The 21,999-nt window shown below is 34.8% G+C and overlaps 4 protein-coding genes and 1 long non-coding RNA gene across 6 annotated transcripts; 3 read left to right on the forward strand and 2 right to left on the reverse strand.

The window, feature by feature from the left end:
* Window positions 1–3,508: 3,508 nt before the first annotated feature.
* LOC113354130 lies at window positions 3,509–4,510 on the forward strand. Its single transcript, XM_026597560.1, has 2 exons — window positions 3,509–3,902; window positions 4,020–4,510. Exons 1-2 carry the CDS (start codon window positions 3,509–3,511, stop codon window positions 4,508–4,510), a joined length of 885 nt encoding a protein of 294 aa, XP_026453345.1.
* Window positions 4,511–14,465: 9,955 nt separating this feature from the next.
* LOC113308127 (pathogenesis-related genes transcriptional activator PTI5-like) lies at window positions 14,466–15,248 on the forward strand. Its single transcript, XM_026556617.1, has one exon. The coding sequence runs from the start codon at window positions 14,556–14,558 to the stop codon at window positions 15,093–15,095; it is 540 nt and encodes a 179-aa protein (XP_026412402.1). The 5' UTR covers window positions 14,466–14,555; the 3' UTR covers window positions 15,096–15,248.
* A 439-nt stretch (window positions 15,249–15,687) lies between these two features.
* On the forward strand, window positions 15,688–18,476 carry LOC113308135. 2 transcript variants are annotated; one of them, XR_003339523.1, is made up of 3 exons: window positions 15,688–15,898; window positions 17,733–17,794; window positions 17,905–18,476. It is a non-coding gene; the product is annotated as an uncharacterized LOC113308135 (long non-coding RNA). The 2 variants fall into 2 exon arrangements; XR_003339521.1 differs by lacking the exon at window positions 17,733–17,794.
* Window positions 15,905–17,137, reverse strand: LOC113308121 (ethylene-responsive transcription factor 1B-like). Its single transcript, XM_026556609.1, has one exon. The coding sequence runs from the start codon at window positions 17,112–17,114 to the stop codon at window positions 16,272–16,274; it is 843 nt and encodes a 280-aa protein (XP_026412394.1). The 5' UTR covers window positions 17,115–17,137; the 3' UTR covers window positions 15,905–16,271.
* Window positions 18,477–18,744: 268 nt separating the features above from the next.
* On the reverse strand, window positions 18,745–21,708 carry LOC113334123 (peroxidase 19). The gene is made up of 3 exons (XM_026580476.1): window positions 21,280–21,708; window positions 20,821–21,021; window positions 18,745–19,339 (listed from the first exon to the last, which is right to left on the reverse strand). Exons 1-3 carry the CDS (start codon window positions 21,547–21,549, stop codon window positions 18,758–18,760), a joined length of 1,053 nt encoding a protein of 350 aa, XP_026436261.1. The 5' UTR covers window positions 21,550–21,708; the 3' UTR covers window positions 18,745–18,757.
* Window positions 21,709–21,999: the final 291 nt, after the last annotated feature.

A 21,999-nucleotide genomic window follows, 5' to 3' on the forward strand; every position in this document is an offset into this window, starting at 1 on the left:
TTCTGTGTGTGTACTGCATTTTTAGAAGAAGAATAAGACGCAAATGGTGATTCTGTTCAAGTGAGAGGGATGAATAAAGGAGATAAGTTGGAAATCTTAGCCGTTAACATTTTGTATGTGGATACTTGTGGATCATCCACGTGTTTATGGGTTAAGGACATGGCAGTCATTGTTGCTAAAGATAAATATTTTTTAGTAATTACGTATTAGTTAACTGAAAGTTTAGACACGTCATAACTTAATCAGGTCAACCCAAGTCAACGTCAATTCCAAGTACTAAACACCAAGTTGGGCAAATGTTAGACCAAACTCTAAAGCTAGCTGGACAAAACTTGAGTACCAAAAACAAAATAACCTTTTCTTTCCTTCTAACAAATTGATGATGAAAATTGATAGTTGCCCGCCTCAATTAGACAGTATCTATAGGGAGTAGCCGTAAGATGAATACGAGAGAAGATTGTAATTGTCTGATAGAAGAATATTCATATTTACCCGTAAGTTTTTGTCATACCTCTCAACGAAGCTCTTTTTCTTCTTAACAAATTGACGATGAAAATTGATAGATGCCTGTTTTCAGATAATTGTTTGATTTTAGTTCTTTTTCTATATACATATTTTCTTTTTTCTTTTATGGAAGGTTTGTGGTGTTAAAAGAATCACAGTATGAAGTGGTCATCCTGTGAATCCATTAAAAAAATTGGTGTACCCATTGTCGTGTCCATTGTTGTCTTAGTGTAAGAGAGAGCATATGGACCCAAGCTCATAAGGCCAATTTGCGCCTACAAAAACTTACAATTCCTGAATAAAGACTAAACCGTTATACATTTTGTTGTAAAAATTAATGTCCTAGGTGAGTGTATATCCTACTTATGTTGGAACGCATGTTGCCTAAGACAGTACTTGGTGTAATTAAAGTCGTACACTTAACTGTCTTGTTGTCCATTTAGATACAAGAACTTTTGGACAACGCAAAAACACACGTGAATTTTAAAATACACTTGGAATTTTTGAATTTGTCCGTGCCAGAAAAAACCTAAATCCCTTGATTAGGAATTTTAATAAATTCACCCTTTATGTTGTCAATTGCAATAGGTTTAACATGTATATAAGTATTGCGCCCAAAAAATATGTACCCCAAAACCTCGATGGATATTAGACCCATTAGCCTAGCCTAGGCAATACAATTCATAATCTTATTTAAAAATTCCTAGAAAATCGGCTAAAATCTTTCTTCAATATATTAATATCCCCGAATCAGTCTGATTTCCTTCCCAGAAGACAAATCACGGATAAACAAGACTATTTTGGAGAAAAAGATCTCGGGGATTAAAACTAATAAGAGGCTCAAAATATTTCTCATATATTCTTTTATGACGATTGTTTCCTGTTCAGTAGAGCGGACATGAGGGAGGCTAAGAATTTGCTTGACATTCTTAATAAATTTGGAGAAATCACGGGACAAATGGTGAATCTCCAAAAATCAGGAATTTACTTCAGTTCCCGGATACATCCAAAACATAAAAGAGTAATAGAAAAAATTCTAAAAGTCCCTTTAAAGACCAAAAAAAACAAGAAAGATAGATAGATATCTTGGTACCCACATATTTTTGTTGTTGATAAAAACAAAAAAGAAAATTTTGTACCTCTGGTCCGGAAATATTACTCTACCTTACAAGGTTGAAAATAAAAACTTATGTCCCACGATGGTCGTACTATCCTTATTCATTCAATTCTTCAAACTTTTTCAACCTACCAAATGCAATATACTGCACTTCCCAAAACCACCCTGGACCATCTTGATCGTATTGAATGAATTTTTGGGGGAAGAAAGATGATTCAAAAGGTAAAGGAGGTATATTTAAAGCTTGTCAAAAATATGCAAGCCTAAATCTAAAGGAGGATTGGGGATTAAAAATCCTCATGAGTTCAACATAACCCTCCTTATAAAATTAGCAAGTGGATCAATCTTGGAAAAACACCAATTGGGCGAAACTGATAAAGGCTAAATATTTCCCAAAATCCACCCTTTTTACTTAAACAGATCCTCAAAATTATATTGGATTTGGACCAGCATCCAAAAAATCCTAAGCCTAATAAAAGATAACTTTGTCTGGCAAGTAAATGATGGTGCGTCTACAAAAATCCGGGAAGATAAGTGGGTTCCCAACTCAGATATATTACATAGGCATGTATATTTTGAACAACTAATACTGCATATGGTCCAAGAGTTGATGTCTCGTGAAGGTAGGTGGGATATTTCTAAGATTGATAATCTCTTTAACCCAGAAACTAAAGGAAAAAATATTAGCAATATCGCTACAAAAAATGTTGAAGATAAAATCAGATGGAAACATCATCCTTAAAGGATATATCGATAATTTTTTTTAATTATTTAGTATATCAAGAACATGAAAATATATAGATCTTAAATTTTCTGTGGAAAACGATTTGGAATTTGCAGGTCGTCCCGAAAATCAGGCTTTTCATATGGAAATTGGTCCAAAAAGCTCTACTTATATCGAGCAGGTCAGTATATCATATACCCAATGTCACAAGCACATGAAACTGAACAACGATTATTCCGACAATGTCCTTTTGCGAGAGAAATTGGTTTCGCATCCTCCCGGATTCGGTTAATGCCCAATTTTTGTCATATTTTGTAAGCGGCTGGGTCAATGATTGGATTGCATCAAATGAGTATTCACATATTTTCAACAAGTCCGAAAGGGTTAATCGATCAAGTAAGGAAGTTCTTGAATTACATCCCTCCTAATGAACAAGATCCAAATTCTCAGCAGAACATGAGAATACCCAAGTTTTTCTCATGGTTTTCTATAAAAACAGATTGAACAATTTTCATAGAAGGTTTTTTCAAAGAAGAAGACTCGTCAATGGGATATGCTTTCATGCACATAGCAGCAGGTTCGGACAAACCAACATTGACATTTCAAGTAGAATCAAAAACTTTACTTAAGGCATGTTAATTACTAACATAATATTTTATCTAGCTAGTGTGTCCATAATAACAGATTGCAAACAGCTAGTGGAGATAATCAACTAAGGAAATATGGAGATCCCGTGGAAAGCAGTCAGAATAGATTTCAGAGCCCCTAATTTCCTACCTGCTCCGGATCATCTACTATAATATGGATACATTGAACGTAATATTAGTCCTACATCACCAGACTTTGTGAAAACAATATATGCTATTTTAAAGCTTATAATTGACCTAGGTAGGACATGTAGACTCGCAAGCTTGCATTCTTTGCATCATTGCGAATGGGACAATAATCTAGCTTGGAATCACATTCCTTTTCAAAGTTACACTGGCACTGAACCCTCAATATTTTCATAAACCTCCCTGAATTTTTGGGTGGTTTTCCTTTTCCTCTGTATCTACTAAATATATTTTTTAATCTTCTTGATCCTGATTGTCTCTTCCTCCATAAAAATACGATTGTCTCTTTCTTCTAAAGGCAATATTTGGATTTTTTGGTCTTCTGACGTGATGAAACTAGTGGTAGTTAATTCAAGCAGACAAGCTATTACGGTGTTTACTGAGGGTGTCCGTATCTCTTTCGTCCATGCTAGTTACTTGCTTATTTCTCGTAGCAGATTATGGCGGAAACTGAATGGAGCTAATATTGATATTCCTTGGCTTGTTATGGGTGATTTTAATTGTGTTTTACGCAATGAAGAAAAGAAGGGGGGTTTAGAACCGAGGCTTTCCGCTACTAATGAATTTAGTGATTGGATGGATGATAACAATTTTTTTGAGGTTGACTCTTTGGGTACTACTTTTACGTGGGAAAATGGGAAGTCTGGGGTTCAAATAATTATTACCAAGCTTGACCATGCTATTATTAATGAAGCTTGGTTAACCAAATTCGAGAATTGGCGGTGTAAAGCTCTTCCAATGGAAGTTTCTGACCATTATCCTCTTATTGGTTATTCTTTTATTAATTTACGTCCTAAATGTGCTCCTTTTCGGATTCAAAAAATGTGGTTTACTCATTCAGATTTTATACGAGTGGTTAACGAGAGTTGGAATACGCCAGTGGTGGGCAATCCGGATTTCATTTTTCCATATAAATTGAAATGCTTGAAGCTAGCTTTAAAGGATTGGAATCAACATGTTTTTGGCAATGTGAATGTACATCTCAAGCAAACTCAATTACATTTTGAATCTGCTATTAATATTTCCGATGCGGATCCGACGGATGAAGCCAAATTTAACTCTATGAAAGATGCTTCAGAGGAAGTTCAAGACATAAGAGTTCAACAAAACATTATGCTTAAACAAAAATCCATAAATAAATGGCTTTTTGAGGGTTCTAGTAATTTGAGTTTCTTCCATAGTAACATTTGGGTTCGTAGGAATAATAATACCATCTATGAATTAGTTGATGATTCAGGAATGACAATTACGGATTGTGACCAGCTCCGTATTCACGTCGTTAATTACTATGAGAGTAAATTCAATAGCACAAGTCAGCAAATTGAGGAGTAGTTGTTTGACTATGAGCATGATTCTATCTCGATAGAAGAAAGTCAATTTATGGACAGTTTGCCTTCTTTGGAGGAGATTAAAACTGCGATTTTTGATTTAGGTGCTGATAGTGATCCTGGCCCAGATGGTTCGGGTTGTTTTTATAGACAATGTTGGGACATCATTCATCATGATTTGGAGAGTGCTATTTTTAATTGCTGGCTTCACAAGTGTATTCCTGATGGGGCTAACTCTAGTTTGATAGTTCTTCTGGCCAAGGTTAGAGGAGTTAATTCTTTACGATAGACCTATTGGCCTTAGTAATTTCTTTTTTAAGTTTTTTACTAAGATTCTGGATACTAGATCGGGGACGGTCTTGGATAAGCTTGTTTCTGAGGAACATGTTGCTTTTATGAAAGGTAGGAATATTCATGAAAATATTAGCTTGGCTTCTAAAATGGTAAATGAATTGCACATTAAGCGAAAGGATGGTAATCTGGGTACGCAGTTAGACATATCTCAAGCTTCGGATACTGTAAGATGGGGTTTTGTTTTGGAGGTGTTTATAAGGTATGGTTTTTCGGATGATTGGTGCACTTGGATTCTGAACATTCTTCAATCCGCTCGCATTTCTATACTTCTAAATGGTAGCCCTGAAGGTTTCTTCACTATTAATAGAGGTTTGCGTCAAGGGGATCCTCTCTCCCCTTTGATTTTTGTTTTGATTGAAGATGTCCTTAATTAGCAAAAATATTTCTAAGCTCTTCCGTGATAAGAAGATGACTTTTATGGTTTCGCGAAAAGGTATCTCTCCTACCCATTTATTTTTCGCAGATGATATTATGATTTTTTGCACAGGTAATATGAAAAGTGTGATGAATTTAGTAAACTTGTTGTTTATGTATCAACGTGCTTCAGGACAGACAGTTTGTAGACAAAAAAGCAAAGTATATTATGATGGTGGTTCATTACTTCGAATGAGAGAAACTACATATTTCTTGGGCATGGGTCTTGCTACTTTTCCGATAGATACTTGGGAGTTCAAGTGATGCCGGGGGCAGTCAGATATAGACACATTTGTAATGTGATTGATAAGATTAAGAATCAACTCTTAGTTTGCAAGGGGCGTATGCTCTCTTTTCATGATAGGGTGGTTCTTATCAAATCTGTTATTGCTATTTATTCCATTCATAATATGGCAGTCTATAAATGGCCTAGGAAGTTTATTTTATATGAGAGGTGATTCATAATTTTCTTTGGTCTGGGGATTCCGGTCTCTCAAGAGCGTTTGTGGTGGGATATGATGAAATTTGTTGCCCTTTCAATGAGGGTGGTATTGGCCTAACTAAGATGACGGTGTTGAACAAAGCTTTAATTATGAAGCTTTGGTGGAGCATTAAGAAGTCTAATAGAAAATGGGCGCCTTTTTTGGAGGCTAAATATACCAAAAGGGATGGTCAGGTCAAGACTTATGGAGTGAAGTCTACAATCTTGCCTGGAATTCGCTAGGTTCATAAAGACGTGGAAAGAAATTCAAAATATTTGATTGGGGATGGTCGTGTTACATCTTTATATTTTGATATCTGGTACGGAACAACTTGCTTAGCTGATATTATAGGTGCTGAAGGTTTAGACAGGGCTGCTCGTGTTAGTGATTTAATCATCAACAGAGAGTGGGTTTTGCCGGAGGATCACCTACAAAACCTAATTCGTGCTGGTGTGGTTTATGAACTGCTGCCTACTTTACGTGATGGACCTGACTGTACTGTTTGGATGCCAGACTTACATGGGAGGTTTTCGGTGAAGTCAGCAAAGGAGAATATTCGTAAAAAGCAAGTGCCAATTCCTGGTACTCATCTACTGTGGCGTCCAGCAATTCACCATGTTCTTGCAGCTCAAAACTGGAAGATTTTGAGGGAGGCGTGTGCGACAACTGATAAGGTGCGGAGCAGATCCAAATATTCACTACCTACTAAGTTTTATGTTTTCAGGTGTGCTGAGGAGTCGCTGGATCATATCATTTGGTCGTGCAGTTTTGCAACTCGGGCTTGGCAATGGATTGTTGATATCTTTGGGTTGAGGCCTCATCTAAATCTAATTCTTTCTTACAAATCAGCAAAAGGGAGGAGTCGCATTATAAAGGACCTATGGCTGGTGGAGATTTTAGTTATACGTTTTGAGTTATGGAATACAAGAAACAAGGCAGTTTATGAGAACAAAGTAGCGAATTGGACTTTCTTTAAAAAGCGGGTTGTTTATTTGATTATGGAATAGGCGACAAGGCTTAAGAGTTTTATGTACAACACTTGTGAAGATGTGCGGATTCTGAACTATTTTAAAGTTCCGCATAGAAAAGTGAAGATTGCCGAGCCTGTTGAGGTTTGTTGGGAACCTCCGGAAAGTCATCGGATCTTACTAGCCTGCGATGGAGCTTCTAGGGGGAGTCCAGATTTGGCCGGTGCTGAAGTTGTGGTGCGTGATAGTGACTGTCGTGTACTTAGAGCTCTGAGCATAGGGTTAGGCATAAGCAATAACTATTTAGCTGAATTGTATGGGATCTTGGTTGGTTTGGAGTGGGCTTCTAAGTAGGGAGTTAGACATGTCCTAATTCGATATGATTCGAGAAGTGCCATTCATGCTCTTGAAAAATCTGAAGTTCCTTGGTTTGCAAGACGATTATATGATTCGATTGTTTTTCAATATACGTTTCGTGAAGCAAATTTTGCAGCAGATGTCATGGCGAAGAGAGGTTTCTTTTTGGGTGTTGGGGAAAGATGGAGTTATGAAGGAAGACCTGATTTATTACATTTTGTTGAATTCCCAACTGTTTCCTATTTCAGATTTAAGTAGTTTATAAGTTTTTGGGATTTTTTTATCCTCTATTCTTATAAACTGGATTGTATAGTTTGTTATTTCATTACTACAATTTTGATTTATCAAAAAAACAAAAAATACGATTGCGCATTATCATCTAAATCTTCGATTACTGATCCATCACTATCACCAAATTCTTATTTATTATCATAATTCACCTCCAGCTTTCCAATCCCTGATTTGGTGTTGCAAATATCAAATATCGAAAATGTGCAGAGTGGTGTTATATTCATCCGAAAATGGTTGCAAATATCAATGTAGATTCAACATAATGGTCCGAATACAAAATAAAATTAATTCCAAATTAATTGACGACCTAATTTTATCAATTCTAAACCTCATACAGTCATACATGGTGTTTGTGATTGAAAATTAGAATTACGCCCAACAACCTACAGGGGGTGGGCCTCAATGGTGGTAGCAGTGGCGGAGTCCTAAACTGACATTGAGAGGGCTATTTTTATTTAAAGAAACATGCAAACTTTGATGTACTAAACACTAAATATAGATGGGCTAAGTATATTATTTATAAAATGAAATTAAATTTTTTTATGTATTTATTAGAATTTTAGAGGGACTAGAACCAGGTTAGTCAAACCTTAGGTCTGACTGTAATACCCGGTATTTTTAATCACATTTTAGATACTCAAGTATAGCCCATAGCGTATAAATTTTTTGGAAGCCCAATATATATTTTAATTAAGTAGTTACTTAGCCCATATAATTATTAAGGGTGACATTTAAAAATAATGCTTAGGATTTTTGAGCTTGGATAGCAGAAGAACTATAGCTAGTATATTATTATTAAAATAACCATAATAATTTATATGGAACATGGAAAAATGAAATTAAGAAATTAATGTAAGCAAAAAAAGGTAACTAAAATTAAAAGGGTGATGAAGGTTAATAATTAATTGCTTTAAAAATTGAATTAATATTCAATATTTTGTGGTTCACTTATTGTGCATGCGCATGTGATATAAGAGATTTAATAGTGACCATTTAAGTAGAAGTGGAGAAGGTTAGTCAAGATTTAGCAAAATATAATCTTGTTAATACGATTCATATTGTAGGCTTAAAGAAAAATTAAAGTTATTAATGGTAATAAAGAGAATTAATGTCTTAGTGGTAATAAATGAAAATTAATTAGCTTATTTTGGGAGAAGCGATTATTCTCATTGTTTCTTTCACGTGCAAATTTTTGATAATCATTAGTCTACCTTGCCATCTTGAATTATATTTTCAACATGAATAGTTGTTTGTGGGTTGGAAGAAATATGTTGTTTTGTGGAATGAATTTGTTGGAGTTTAACTATGAGATGATAAACAATAATCAAGGTAGGTTTACTAACTCATCTTATAATCATATTTATTTTTTATTTTATGGATTGGAAATGATGTCTTCATCTTATTTTATTTGGAATTATGAATGAGTAAGTATGATTGTTGTTTTTTGCTAATTTATGCATGACCATGAAATTGAAATGGGAAGATTATATAAATAAATTGTAAAAATAATTACTAAAAGGAAGAGTTCACATTTTTCCGTTATATGGAACTTCGTTTCATGCTAACGGCGGGTAATGATCCCCGAGATTTAAATGGGTAATGATCCCCAGTAGGAACTTGTGTTTCCTGACCATCAATGGCGATTGTTCGTGCCGAATAACGAATATGAAATAGATGATGATCCCCGAGAGCAATGGGTATCATCCCTATAGGAACTTTTGTTCCTGACCATTGATGGCGGCTGTCCGTGCCGGAGAAACGATGGGTGGTGTACGAACCAAGGGCATTCGTACCGTGAACTGGTAAACCAAAATGAACTTATAAACTAAAATGAATATAAAAATGAAATAATAATTCAGAATTTTTTATTTTGGGTATTGTGAAATTATAAACAAATGGTTGGATGCATTTCTTGTTTAATTCATTGTGATGTTTGTATATTTTTAGAGGACGGGAAAGTATGCATATTGAGCCGTCAACTCACTCCAATTGACATTTTTTTTTTGCAGATATGGAATGTGGAAGTGGAAATTAAGAAGTTAGTTATCTTATTGATTGTGTTGTATTTATTTTTGTTTGAATTGTAATTTGAATTTAAGATTTTTTTGAAAATATTGTTAGTAGATTTATATAGTTAATTAAACTCATGTATAAAAATATTTCCTCAAGTTTAGTGAAATAATTATAAAAAAAAATAGAACTTTTGTCTCTTTCCGACCCGTAACGCTTCGAGTTCGGATCTCCATATGGGTTTGACCCTGGTCCGGAACTCGGGGTGTTACAAGTTGGTATCAGAGCTCTAGGTTTTAGATCTTAAATAGGACCTTGATAAAAAATAAAAATAAATTAAAATCGAGAAAAATAATAATAATAAATCATATGAATTTTCGTGCATGATTGTTTGTTGATTGCTCGTGTTGTTTGCTTAATTTTTTTGTTCATGAATTTTTGATTTGTCGAAATCCACATGTAGTAAATAGTCATCTGCTACTCTGGAGTATTGAATTGCATATTTACCATCAACATAATTTTGATGTTTGAAGAGTGTTTTAAATTTTGAGGACAAAATTTATTTTAACGAGATAAGAATGTAATACCCGGTATTTTTAATCACATTTTAGATACTCAAGTATAACCCATAGCGTATAAAGTTTTTGGAAGGCCAATATATATTTTAATTAAGTAGTTACTTAGCCCATACAATTATTAATGGTGACATTTAAAAATAATGCTTAGACTTTTTGAGCTTGGATAATAGAAGAACTATAGCTAGTATATTATTATTAAAATAACAATAATAATTTATGTGGGACATGGAAAAATGAAATTAAGAAATTAATGTAAGAAAAAAAAAGGTAATTAGAATTAAAAGGGTGATGAAGGTTAATAATTAATTGCTTTAAAAATTGAATTAATATCCAATATTTTGTGGTTCACTTATTGTGCATGCGCATGATATAAGAGATTTAATAGTGACCATTTAATTAGAAGTGGAAAGGTTAGTCAAGATTTAGCAAAATATAATCTTGTTAATACGATTCATATTGTAGGCTTAAAGAAAAACTAAAGTTATTAATGGTAATAAAAGAGAACTAATGTCTTAGTGGTAATAAATAAAAATTAATTAGCTTATTTTGATTTATGTATATATATTGGTTTTGGGAGAAGCGATTATTCTCATTGTTTTTTTCACCTGCAAATTTTTTATAATCATTAGTCTACCTTGTCATCTTGAATTATATTTTCAACATGAATAGTTGTTTGTGGGTTGGAAGAAATATGTTGTTTTGTGGAACGAATTTGTTGGAGTTTAACTATGAGATGATAAACAATAATCAAGGTAGGTTTACTAACTCATCTTCTAATCATATTTATTTTTTATTTTATGGATTGGAAATGATGTCTTCATCTTATTTTATTTGGAATTATGAATGAGTAAGTATGATTGTTGCTTTTTGCTAATTTATGCATGACCATGAAATTGAAATGGGAATACTATATAAATTAAATTGTAAAAATAATTACTAAAAGGAAGAGTTCATGTTTTTCCGTTAGATGAAACTTCATTTCATGCTAACGGCGGGTAATGGTCCCCGATATTTGAATGGGTAATGATCCCCAGTAGGAACTTGTGTTTCCTGGCCATCAATGGTGGTTGTTCGTGCCGGATAACGAATATGAAATGGGTGATGATCCCTGAGAGCAATGGGTATGATCCCCATAGGAACTTTTGTTCCCGACCATTGATGGCGGCTGTCCGTGCCGGAGAAACGATAGGTGGGTGTGCGAACCAAGGACATTCGTACCGTGAACTTGTAAACTAAAATGAACTCATAAACTAAAATGAAAATAAAAATGAAATAATAATTCAGAATTATTTTGGGTATTGTGAAATTATAAACAAATGGTTGAATGCATTTCTTGTTTAATTCATTGTGATGTTTGTATATTTTTAGATGATGGGAAAGTATGCCTATTGAGCCGTCAACTCACCCCAATTGACATTTTTTTTTGCAGATATGGAATGTGGAAGTGGAAATTAAGAATTTAGTTATCTTGTTGATTGTGTTGTATTTATTTTTGTTTGAATTGTAATTTGAATTTAAGATTTTGTTGAAAATGTTGTTAGTAGATTTATATACTTAATTAAACTCATGCATAAAAATATTTCCTGAATCTTAGTGAAATAATTATAAAAAAATGGAACTTTTGTCTCTTTCCGACCCGTAACGCTTCGAATTCAGATCTCCATATGGGTTTGACCTTGGTCCACAACTCGGGGTGTTACACTGATACTAAGTGTGATGGAGAAAGAAATGGTATCACGCGATTTTAATTATGGTGGTGGCGGGTATTGGTGAATAATAGTAGACTATGTTAATTATGTGACGCCACAAAACGTGTAACATTATAAAGTGTACATCGTGAATGATCGTTTTAATGTTAAAATAAACTCGGAAAAAATTCTATAATACAAAAACAGAATGGGTTTTTGAGCTTGGACGGTCGTATAACATTTGAGAGACAAACGTTGCATCCAACCATCCCAGCGAAAGACATCCGGCGGTTGTCGTTTCTGTAACCCCTCTCATTATGAATCCAAATTTATTAATCTTTAATTATTGCTTCACTTCTTAACTCAAGATATTCAAAGAAACATTAAATGAAATAATAATATATCATATATGCATTAATTGGATGTAGTGGTGGCATGATGAATCTAATGGAAATGAGATTTATTTGTTTATTTTTATTCATAACTCATAAGTGAGATATGCATACACACTATTACTTAAATTATTTTGTGTTCCTTTTGGATAATGTGTATGAATAATTTCACAATGTGTTTTTAGACATTATTTTCGCTTAAAACAAAATAGTAAGCTATCTTGCAAAGGAACATGATTGAAAGTCCGGGAAAAAATAACAATTACACCAGTCATACATCATATTAAAGCAGTGCCGTTACGGCACAAGCTATCTCTAGATATTTATTAGAACTCTCTGTTAGCCTCACGTCGTGTCGTTAGGACACGGGTTATTTCTAGTACGTGTAACAAAATAAGAGAGAAAAACACCTAATTATAATTATTATTTCCGAATCTCTTTCTCCTCTCTTCCTCATTTCATTTTATTTTCCTATTAGTGAAAAAACCCAAACTCGAAATTCTTCTTATTTCTCCAATATTCTGCAGATTTAACACGCCACTAAGTCATCAATGAAATTTGATATAACAACCCATGAATCATGCTTTATCGTGGTTTATTTAAGGAACGAATCAAGAAAAATGGTGGAGGATGACCTATTCGTGGTCTCAAATACCATAGGCTAAGAATAATCTCCGTTTGTTCGTTAGTCTTGGTAATTTACGATTTGTAGGCCGAAGGAATCAGCTGTCTCTTGCAATAAATATGTTTAATAATTAAATAAATAAAAAAATGGAAAAGAGTTGTAAGACTAGACCTCATTAACTATATAAAAAAAATAGCATGAAAGACTATAATATATTTTTTTCTTTCGAAAACTACAAATCGCGCTATCAGAAAAATGCTAAACTTTTACATGTAGAAAGTTTATATATTAGAATATTGAATTCTGAAAGAATCCACATTTATGTTCATAGTCCTAATATAAAATACAATGGGTAGGTTTTATCTCATTAACTTGGTCTAATTGCACTAAGGTCCTTTATTTAAAATATATTTTAATTCGGTAAAAAGAAATGTGTTTGGTCCGAGGGTGAATTACCCACCAAGGATGTTGTCATCCTCATTTAAACAGTGTCAGGATTATGCATTTTCCTCTTTTATTTTTGCCTCAAAAGGAAAAACTATTTAACTATAACATATCTTTTTATTTTTTTTCCCGTTAGATATATATCATTTATTTAGTATTTTTCGTTTATTTAATTATATATAGTCATCACAATTTGCTAATTTAGTATTTTTATTCTTAATTATAAACGAAAAATGATATCTATTTTTGGAAAGCTCTCCACAAGATAAATATAACGAGTTCCACTTTCACTATATTTGAAAACATCAACTTTATGTTATTATTAAGTAAAAATCAACTACCAAATGAGCTATTATACAACTTCATTATCAAAGATGAACTAGTGCGGTAGTTACTAGAAGCAACTACCATACGAGTTCATTTTACAATATGAACTGTTAGAATGAAAAAACATACAGATTAATTTTACAAAAATGACTGCTAGTACATAACAATTATAAATAAAAATAACTTGAATCAATTATCATGTTATTTAATAACTGCAAATAAAACAACATGGATCAAAATCGGAACATATGACATCACTTATTATCGAACCATATACTAGTTCTATCAAAAAGAAAAGCAAACTGAAGAACCATCAAGTGATTTGATGGTTCTAATGCTCCCTCCCATTACGGAGGTAAGGGTTCGAATCTTGTAATTGCAATCCACTCAGATTTAAGGAGTTTGGATGTTGTATACTGACAGCTAGTCTAGTGTAAAAAAAAAGCAAACAAATAAATTAGCGCCAGATAAGGTTTGATATAATCATATAAGACACGTGAGCAAAATGGTAACATAGGGGTAGGGGCAATGAATTTTGACAGTCCATTTTGTTTTCTTGACTTGAGGTTTGACTGTCTTTTTCACTAATAGTCGTGTAATGTATCCGGACGGTCAGAGTCGTTGAAAAGTCGAGTTCTGATTGATCTGGAGCCCACCACAAGTCAATCCTAGCACCCTGCTGACTTCATATAGTTTCCAAGTTTCTTGTTCCGCATCCGGGTACTTGATGTCACTTCGCTGATTCGGACACGGTAGGTTCTTCTCTAAAATTCTGAATCACCCAGTGGCTCCCTTTTACCAATGACATTTCAGTTGGCAAATTAAGTAGTGTACACAACCAATTACATTGACCATGTTTTACTAATAAGATGCGATCACCTCATCAAACTTGGGATTCCTCCCACCTTCTTCAAATTTCCTTTCCCAATTTTATTCTAGTCTTAACAGTAGCACACCATCTTTGATATCTATATTACTAAAATCAAACTTCCCCCCACCACCATAACCTTAATATATTATCTATTCAATTAAATAACTACAAATCTACAGCACACACACCATACAAATACAAAATCCTAGGAAGATTAAGACACAACTAGAGCTAAGAACTGAAAACTCATGTTTCCTTCTTTACAAGGTTCGCTGAAATTAGGTAGAAGAGGAGGAGGAATGTCAGATACTGAATTCCCTCTCAACGAAAATGACTCTCAGGAGATGGTTTTGTTTGAAGTTCTAAAAGAAGCCATGACCATCAACGGCAACGGAAACAACAACAATGAAGGGGGCAACTTATCCTTGCCATCTTCCCGCAGAACAACCCCATCAACTGGAAACAAGGTGAAAATCGAACCCACAGGACACATCGAAAAGAAGCATTATAGAGGTGTTAGGCGTCGTCCATGGGGAAAATATGCTGCGGAAATTCGTGACTCAGCTCGACATGGAGCACGTGTTTGGTTAGGAACGTTTGATGCTGCTGAAGAAGCTGCATTAGCTTATGACAGAGCTGCATTTCGAATGCGGGGTTCCAAGGCAATACTCAATTTCCCAGCTGAAATCAAGACTGAATCTTTGGATTCTTTAAGTAACGAGGTTTCAAACTCAACGGAGACATCAACTGCTATCTCCAAGAGAGAGAAAATTTCCGAGTCGGAATGAAAGAATTAATAGGCACAGTTTGAATTCATGGCGCGAGAACACTTTTGGGTTATGTAATTTTTTTAAATGCTGGTAGGGTAGAATTATGAATGCAGACAAGTGCCGTTTGCACCGATTCAATTTCTCTGGTTTAACAGACTACAATATTATTTATACTCGTCTCTTTTTTTCCATCGTCATGGATCACTGTGGGTACTGGGTACATAACCTTTTAAACAACTTTACCATCCCATATGAACACATCTCCATAAATATGTCTACACTTTCGGATTTGCTTCATCGATTTGCTCCTTTTTCTTCAATTTATTTTAAAATCATAAGATATCTAAAAGAGTTACAAAGTAGAAAAGTTAGCGCCTAATATTGAAGTTGTAAGATGTTGTTAATATAACAATGTCAGCAAATTCCAGCTCTGTCAACTGAATTATACCAATAAATCGGTGAATTTAAAATTGGTGCATGAACAGTCATGACTCGTGAATCATCCTTCGTTCCCGTTGACTCTTGAGTCTCGTGCTAACCAGCAGGAGTGCCAATGCCCAAACCCAAAATGAAGGACTAGGAAATAGTATGTCCCAATCTCTTGCGCCAAGTAACTGGACCTAGCGCCAAAATGAGATTAATGGAGAAATCAAAGAAAAAGTAAAGATACATCGTTTTTTTTTTCCCTCAAAACATATTTCTCCCCTTGCATCTCTCAATATCTACGCGGGAAGTTGCAATAGAGAATCATTTCAGCAAGTTCAATTTTATGAAAAGAATAAACATCAAAGAACGGGTTCAAATTCTTCTTGATAATATCGGTAAGAAACCCTAACCCTAACCCTTTTCCAAATTTCATTTTTTGAGATTAGGTTTTTGTTAGGGATTAGGGTTTAAGCAGAAACTAGGTGAATGAAATAGTTGTTATCATAAATTACTTTTTTTTTTCTTTTTCTTTTGAAGCATCATAAATTACTTATTGATGCTCAAATACCACATAAGAACATCCATTTTCTGAGATACAAAATTCATAATAAATGAGTACTGACTCTACCTTGTCAGTAGTCTAGTACACAGTTTCAAAGAATGTCGTTGGCATACCAATTACTTACATGCAGCTAATTCCTGCAAAAATACCTAATTACATTTTTTTTAGTTTAAGCTAAGCTTTCTTTTGAGTTCAAATTTCCTTCATCATAATGAAGAGAATAAGCTCTCCAAATAATCACTTCCAAGGTCTTGAAACACCAGTACATCACTGCCTTCTCCAAACATATCCTCATTGTCTGATTGTTTGCAAGTTTGTGGTTCAACCATTATCATCAATTCATCGTACAAATCGCGTTCACTTACAGATCTTTTTCGGCTGGATTTTTCGTTAACATTAGTGTTGGGTTGAATTGCTTGAGATGTGCTTAATTTGGGGATGGCATTAAAATCCTGTTCTTGATGTGTTTCTTCTAAAGCTTCAGCAACTACTTCCAAGGGGAAATTCAAGAAAGTTCTTGGTCCTCTCATTCTTAAAGCTGCTTTATCATAAGCTAGTGCGGCCTTTTCTGCTGTATCAAAAGTTCCAAGCCAAACTCTGGCGCCTTTCCGCGATGAGTCCCTTATCTCTGCTGCATATTTTCCCCATGGTCTCTGTCGTACCCCTCTGTAATGTCTGGTAGTCACCTTATTCACCCTCATTGTGTTTGGTTTTGAGGACGTATCAGCGTGGCTTAACTCTGCTTCAAGATTATAACCAGATGGCTCAAGTTTGTTTGCCGGCACAATTCCTTCTAGCAGTTCTTCCCAACTATCTGCACCCATCGACATCCATCTTCCTAGACTTGGCAGATTTTGTAGAAGTTCTGTTGCTCCATCTCTTCTGGCAAGACGAGGCAATTCGACCCAGTCTTGAGATGAGCTAGGATTAGTGTGTGTTTTACCCCTTTTTTCTCCTGTCGGTGAATCTCCTGATATGAAACTAGCCCATGCGTTCTGTAGGAGTTCGTTGGATTCTGCACGGTATTGCTGCTCCAATTCAATAGGCATAGTTACAGGTTTCGAAGGGCAATCAATAGCGGTGGTTTAGTATTCATAAAAGCGGTGAGAGCAACAATTACGAGTTTTTTATAAATCTTTTCTTATTGGAAGAAGTTAGCTTAACATCAATCCCAATTCCATGAATGGGAAAGAAAAACAGCAAGAAACTTGTAATTTAAACCATTGAATAGCTTAGTTAAGGGAATTTATTAGGATTCAAACCATAAAGAGAAGGATTAGTGTCTATATTAAGCTTATTTGTTTGACTTCTGTGGTTACGGGTTAGTTGTTTTATTGGTTTACTCTTATTATGTATAATATAATATACGTATGAAGTGTGTTTATAATATTGTGTATGCGTAATCCCTTTCGTTTAATTCAGGACCGATTAGATAAGAACACTGAGACGAAGAGAACTCACTACAGAATTTAGAATTGTTTTCTGTTATAATATAATCGTTTATCTGTCTTTCAAGTCTCCAACTGAAATTTCTTAAACTCTTTGTGTACATTTGAAAAGAAGGCTGGGCTTGTTTTTCTTTTTATTGTTTTTTTAATTGTTCCTTCAAAGAGAATACTTCATGAGTAGGAATTTCAAACTTTAATGTGTTCCAATTTCCATGCCAGACATTCTTTTCTTTTATTTGCACTTCACAGAGTAAGCCAGTATATGCCCAAGGCTGTAAGAGGTATCTTTCTTTCCAGTTTTCAACATAATATTTTAGGGGGCAAACTTGAACAGCAGACTAGACCCCAAGTAAGCGCGTTAGCTAACAGTTTTTATTGTGTGTTTTTGTAGGATCATCGTGCTAATGTTCAAAACTAGATTTGTTTTCCAAGTTTGAATCAATTTCTTACCGGACTAAAAGTATGTAATCTTATTCCAGTTCTTCTTTCTTTCCTTTCTAATAGTTGGTTGATAACGGGGTATCCTTAACAGTAGCATCACATCTGTATTAAAATCCCAGATTGGTGTAAACGAGATTTAATGAAGTCCAAATTTTTAGAATTTAGGTGGCTCCAAGTGTGACCAGTGGACGGAGCCAAGCTTGAAAAAGAAGCAAATGATGTTGAAATTACTATCAACTTGCAGTACGGAATATAGTGTTGCTAAGAAATGTGCGTAAGCCATGAGAGAGGGACAAGCGATAGGTGTCTTTGAGTACATAGCAAGTTTTTCTGGTATTAACTCCAAAGAAATCATCCTCGATAGGCGATAGCATTCATAACTAACGAATGTTTCATAGCTTTTATCAATGCATCAGCAGTCTTATTAGAGTATTATTTCTATATCAGTTGGGTGTTATCCTATACTATTTAGATAATTCAATTTCTGCGTTCAAATTAGCTCTATTGTACTATTTCATTTTACTGCATCGTCTCATCAACTGATTCTGTTGTAGTCTAGGTGGTCAGGATACTCGGCTCTCACCCGAGAGACCCGGGTTCAAGTCCCGGGGGTTTTCTGTTGGTCAATTTGGTTGAGAAGATGAAGATCTCTCAGCATCATCAAAAGCTTATAACAAAATGAACAGAAACTTATAAACCCCACTAGTTATGCATTTTTTTTTTCTTTGGTAATACAAAAACACCAACAAAAAAAAAAAGAAAAAAAAACAATATTGAAAGAGAACAACCGTTTACCTATGAGTCTATGACATATGCTGACTACAATCTTTTCTTTTTTCACCATGTTTCTTTCCTCTTTTGACTCCTATGCTACCCATTTTCTCCATTGCCTTGGCAAATGCCTTGTGGAATTTCTTATTATCCCTTCCTAGCTCCAAAACGACCGGCCTAGTCCTAGGGTCCGTAAACAAAGCTTGATCTGTGGGTAAAATACCCAATTTCGCTTCCAGATTCCTGTAATATTCGTAATCGAATGTAAAGGGTGTAGTAACATCGAACGGTGCAACTACGTTATTGCTACCACCAGAACGTGGACATGTCGTTCTTAAAGCTTTCAGGAGTCTTGGATCGATGGATGGGTCAGGCTTGTTTGTTCCCTGGTGATCATAAAGCCTGTGGAGAAAGCTCTTACAATGAGCGAAACCGATTGTGTGTGCCCCTGAAAGGGCAACTAAGTCTTCGAGACCCAATCCCTTGGAACCAAAGAGATTGATAAGTTCATCAACTGTATTATTAGGTCTTGGTATGTTTGAGGTCGCCCTAGTTGCCATTGATATTTTTCCATCCCATCTTCCTTTCTTGACTTCATAGTAAGGTCCTCCAGTCTAGATAAAAGGAACAGGAAAAGAAAACTTAGTCCATAATTAGAATGATTCATATTGAGCCATCAATTATTCCTTTTGTTCACGATGACTAGAAAACTAACCTAAAAACAAGAATTGGATGAAATGTTTTCATTTGCTACCAAAAATGTCTCAAAATCATAGCAGTCAACATCGATGACAGATAACAGGCGTCAAATAAAAAATCATATCACTGTGTCTTTGTCCCCATTTGGTACTGAGAACAGATTGAAAGGACTAGAAACCCAAAACACTACCATCATGGAAAAGACTAGACAGCTGTCAGAAACAAACTACAGAAAACATCACAAAAATACCTCAACAGGTATGTTCTGCAAAAAACCTTACTAGTTAAACTAAGAGCATCTCCAACAGACTCCATCCATCCTGTTCCCTATTTTGTTTGGCTCAGTCGGATTTTTATTGGTCACTAAACTCCTAACGTGGATTTCTTCTTTATAACGGTTGGTTATAATATTGTTAAATTAAAATATGCCGGAGCAACATGCGAGTAAAATATTTTCTATACCGAAGTTAGTTATTATTACAAAGGAGAAAAAGAAACATTGTTTTTCACGCGCCAGTCAAATTTGTGCGTGGTAAAAAAAAAAATCTCTTATCATGTTGATCAAATCAAATATCCTACTTTCGTCGCAGTCTTTTATTTTACAAGAAATTACACAATACAAAGTGCTTAAACGGACATTTTTTTTGATCGGTTGTCAATTATGTTTGTGATCAATCGTGGCACATACATTTATCAGATGGCATACATTTATTCCTCTCTGGTATCACTTTCTACCTATATGGCTGTCAGTATTCATGATTGTTGTTGGAACCAATGTAGTTAATATCGGATATCGGTTCATCTCGGCCGAGAACGATACACTGGTACGATTTTATATCGGGGATATTATCGTTGAAATATCGGTTCTAGATTTAGAGACTATAATTTTATATTAAACATTTCTCCACACATTTTCGGATAAAATATAATAGATAACATCAATTTTATCAAAAAAACAAAAGAGTAACTTTAGTAGACTTGCTTCGAGAGCTACATGCACCTCTACTACCATCCGGAAGACTTTCTTCGCCAAAATTACCCTTAAACTTTATAGAAAACGACCAATACCGTCTCATATCAGGAAATGTAGGAAAATTTCGTATCGACCGATACGGCCGATATTTGACCGAAACGGCCGATATTCGACCGATACGGTCGATATTATCGGGTGAATATCGTATCCCCGATATCCTTCTTATCGTATCGTTTTGGACCGATATCCGAAATATCCCCGATATATCGGCCGATACGGCCGATATTAACTACATTGGTTGGAACTTGGAAATGAGTAAAGTAAAATCCACTGAAGTAAAGTTGTAAAAAGACTTTTGCCGGTTGTTTTACAGTAAAGCTTTGTCGCAGGAAGAAAAGAGAGTGAGGGAGAATAAGTAGTTACCAAGTTGACAAAATTTCGTGCTGAAATGGCAAGAATATCTGCACAAGACACAACACCTGGACACTTGCTTTCAACCAAAGTTTTTGCCTTTTGGATGCTAACGAACGCCTCATTTGCAAAGTTCTTATTAACCTGCGCATCCAGTTCTGCTAAATCTCCACTCCCTGGTTTACTTGTTATCAACACTGATGCATCACAACCCTGCATCATTACCCCCAACACTGCTCAATTTGATCATCCAAAATTTAAAGAAATCTACTAGGTTTTATTAAAATGCGCCGCGAGGGTAGAAAACAAGATAGGTCATGCATAAAAGACGGCGGAAAGATCAAAAAGGAATATTAGTTGGACCACCAGGTACATACTAGCTGAATGACTATATACCAATGCTAAATTGCGCTTATATGGAAGAAAATAAAAAAGAGCAGAGGAAAATAGAGAGAAGTAGGTTAAGTTTACATCAACAAAGCAATCATGGAAGAAGAGACGAATAGTCGATGGAGCAGTAATGGGCGCTGTATTAAACATTTCAGTGGTTACTGAAGAGATCAGGTTTTCTACTTTTGGACATGATTTTGAGTAGTAATCCACTTTCAATTCATGCCCACCACCGGTAGTAGCCTTGGCATCCTTGTTTGGTTTCTTGCTACATTCTGCTGCAATGCTTATAGTAACTATAATCAGAAGACATAAGAAGAAAGATGAAGAAGAGATGAACGGCTTGCTCATAGTTATTTATATATATGTGGTAGATTAATGAGACAAATGTGCAAGTGATGAGCTAAAAAATGAAAACATAAGGAACAGACAATGGAAAACTAAAAATATGAAAGACTAGAGAGAGTGGAAGAAGGATATAAAATATTAGAGAGAGAGACGAGGGGGTGATGAAAGAATGAAGTTTGTGATGTAAAGAACATGAATGCATTGATTACAAACGATGTGAATCAAATTACCCTTTGGTTTTTGAAAATATTACTATTTCATCATGCACCACGAAGCGAAAGGATACTTGCGCAAGGCATGATGAATAGTATAAGACTACTACATATAACAAGTATCTCGCTCTAATTAAAGAGGCAATTCAAAGAGTCGGTCCCGTATGATAAATTATGGCAGTGAGCGTATTTAATTGCACCCGGAAAGAATGCATGTTTCTAAAATTCTCAAACCATCCGT

Source organism: Papaver somniferum, chromosome 1 (genome assembly GCF_003573695.1).
Source record: "Papaver somniferum cultivar HN1 chromosome 1, ASM357369v1, whole genome shotgun sequence".
In the NCBI taxonomy this organism is placed as follows: Eukaryota; Viridiplantae; Streptophyta; class Magnoliopsida; order Ranunculales; family Papaveraceae; genus Papaver; species Papaver somniferum.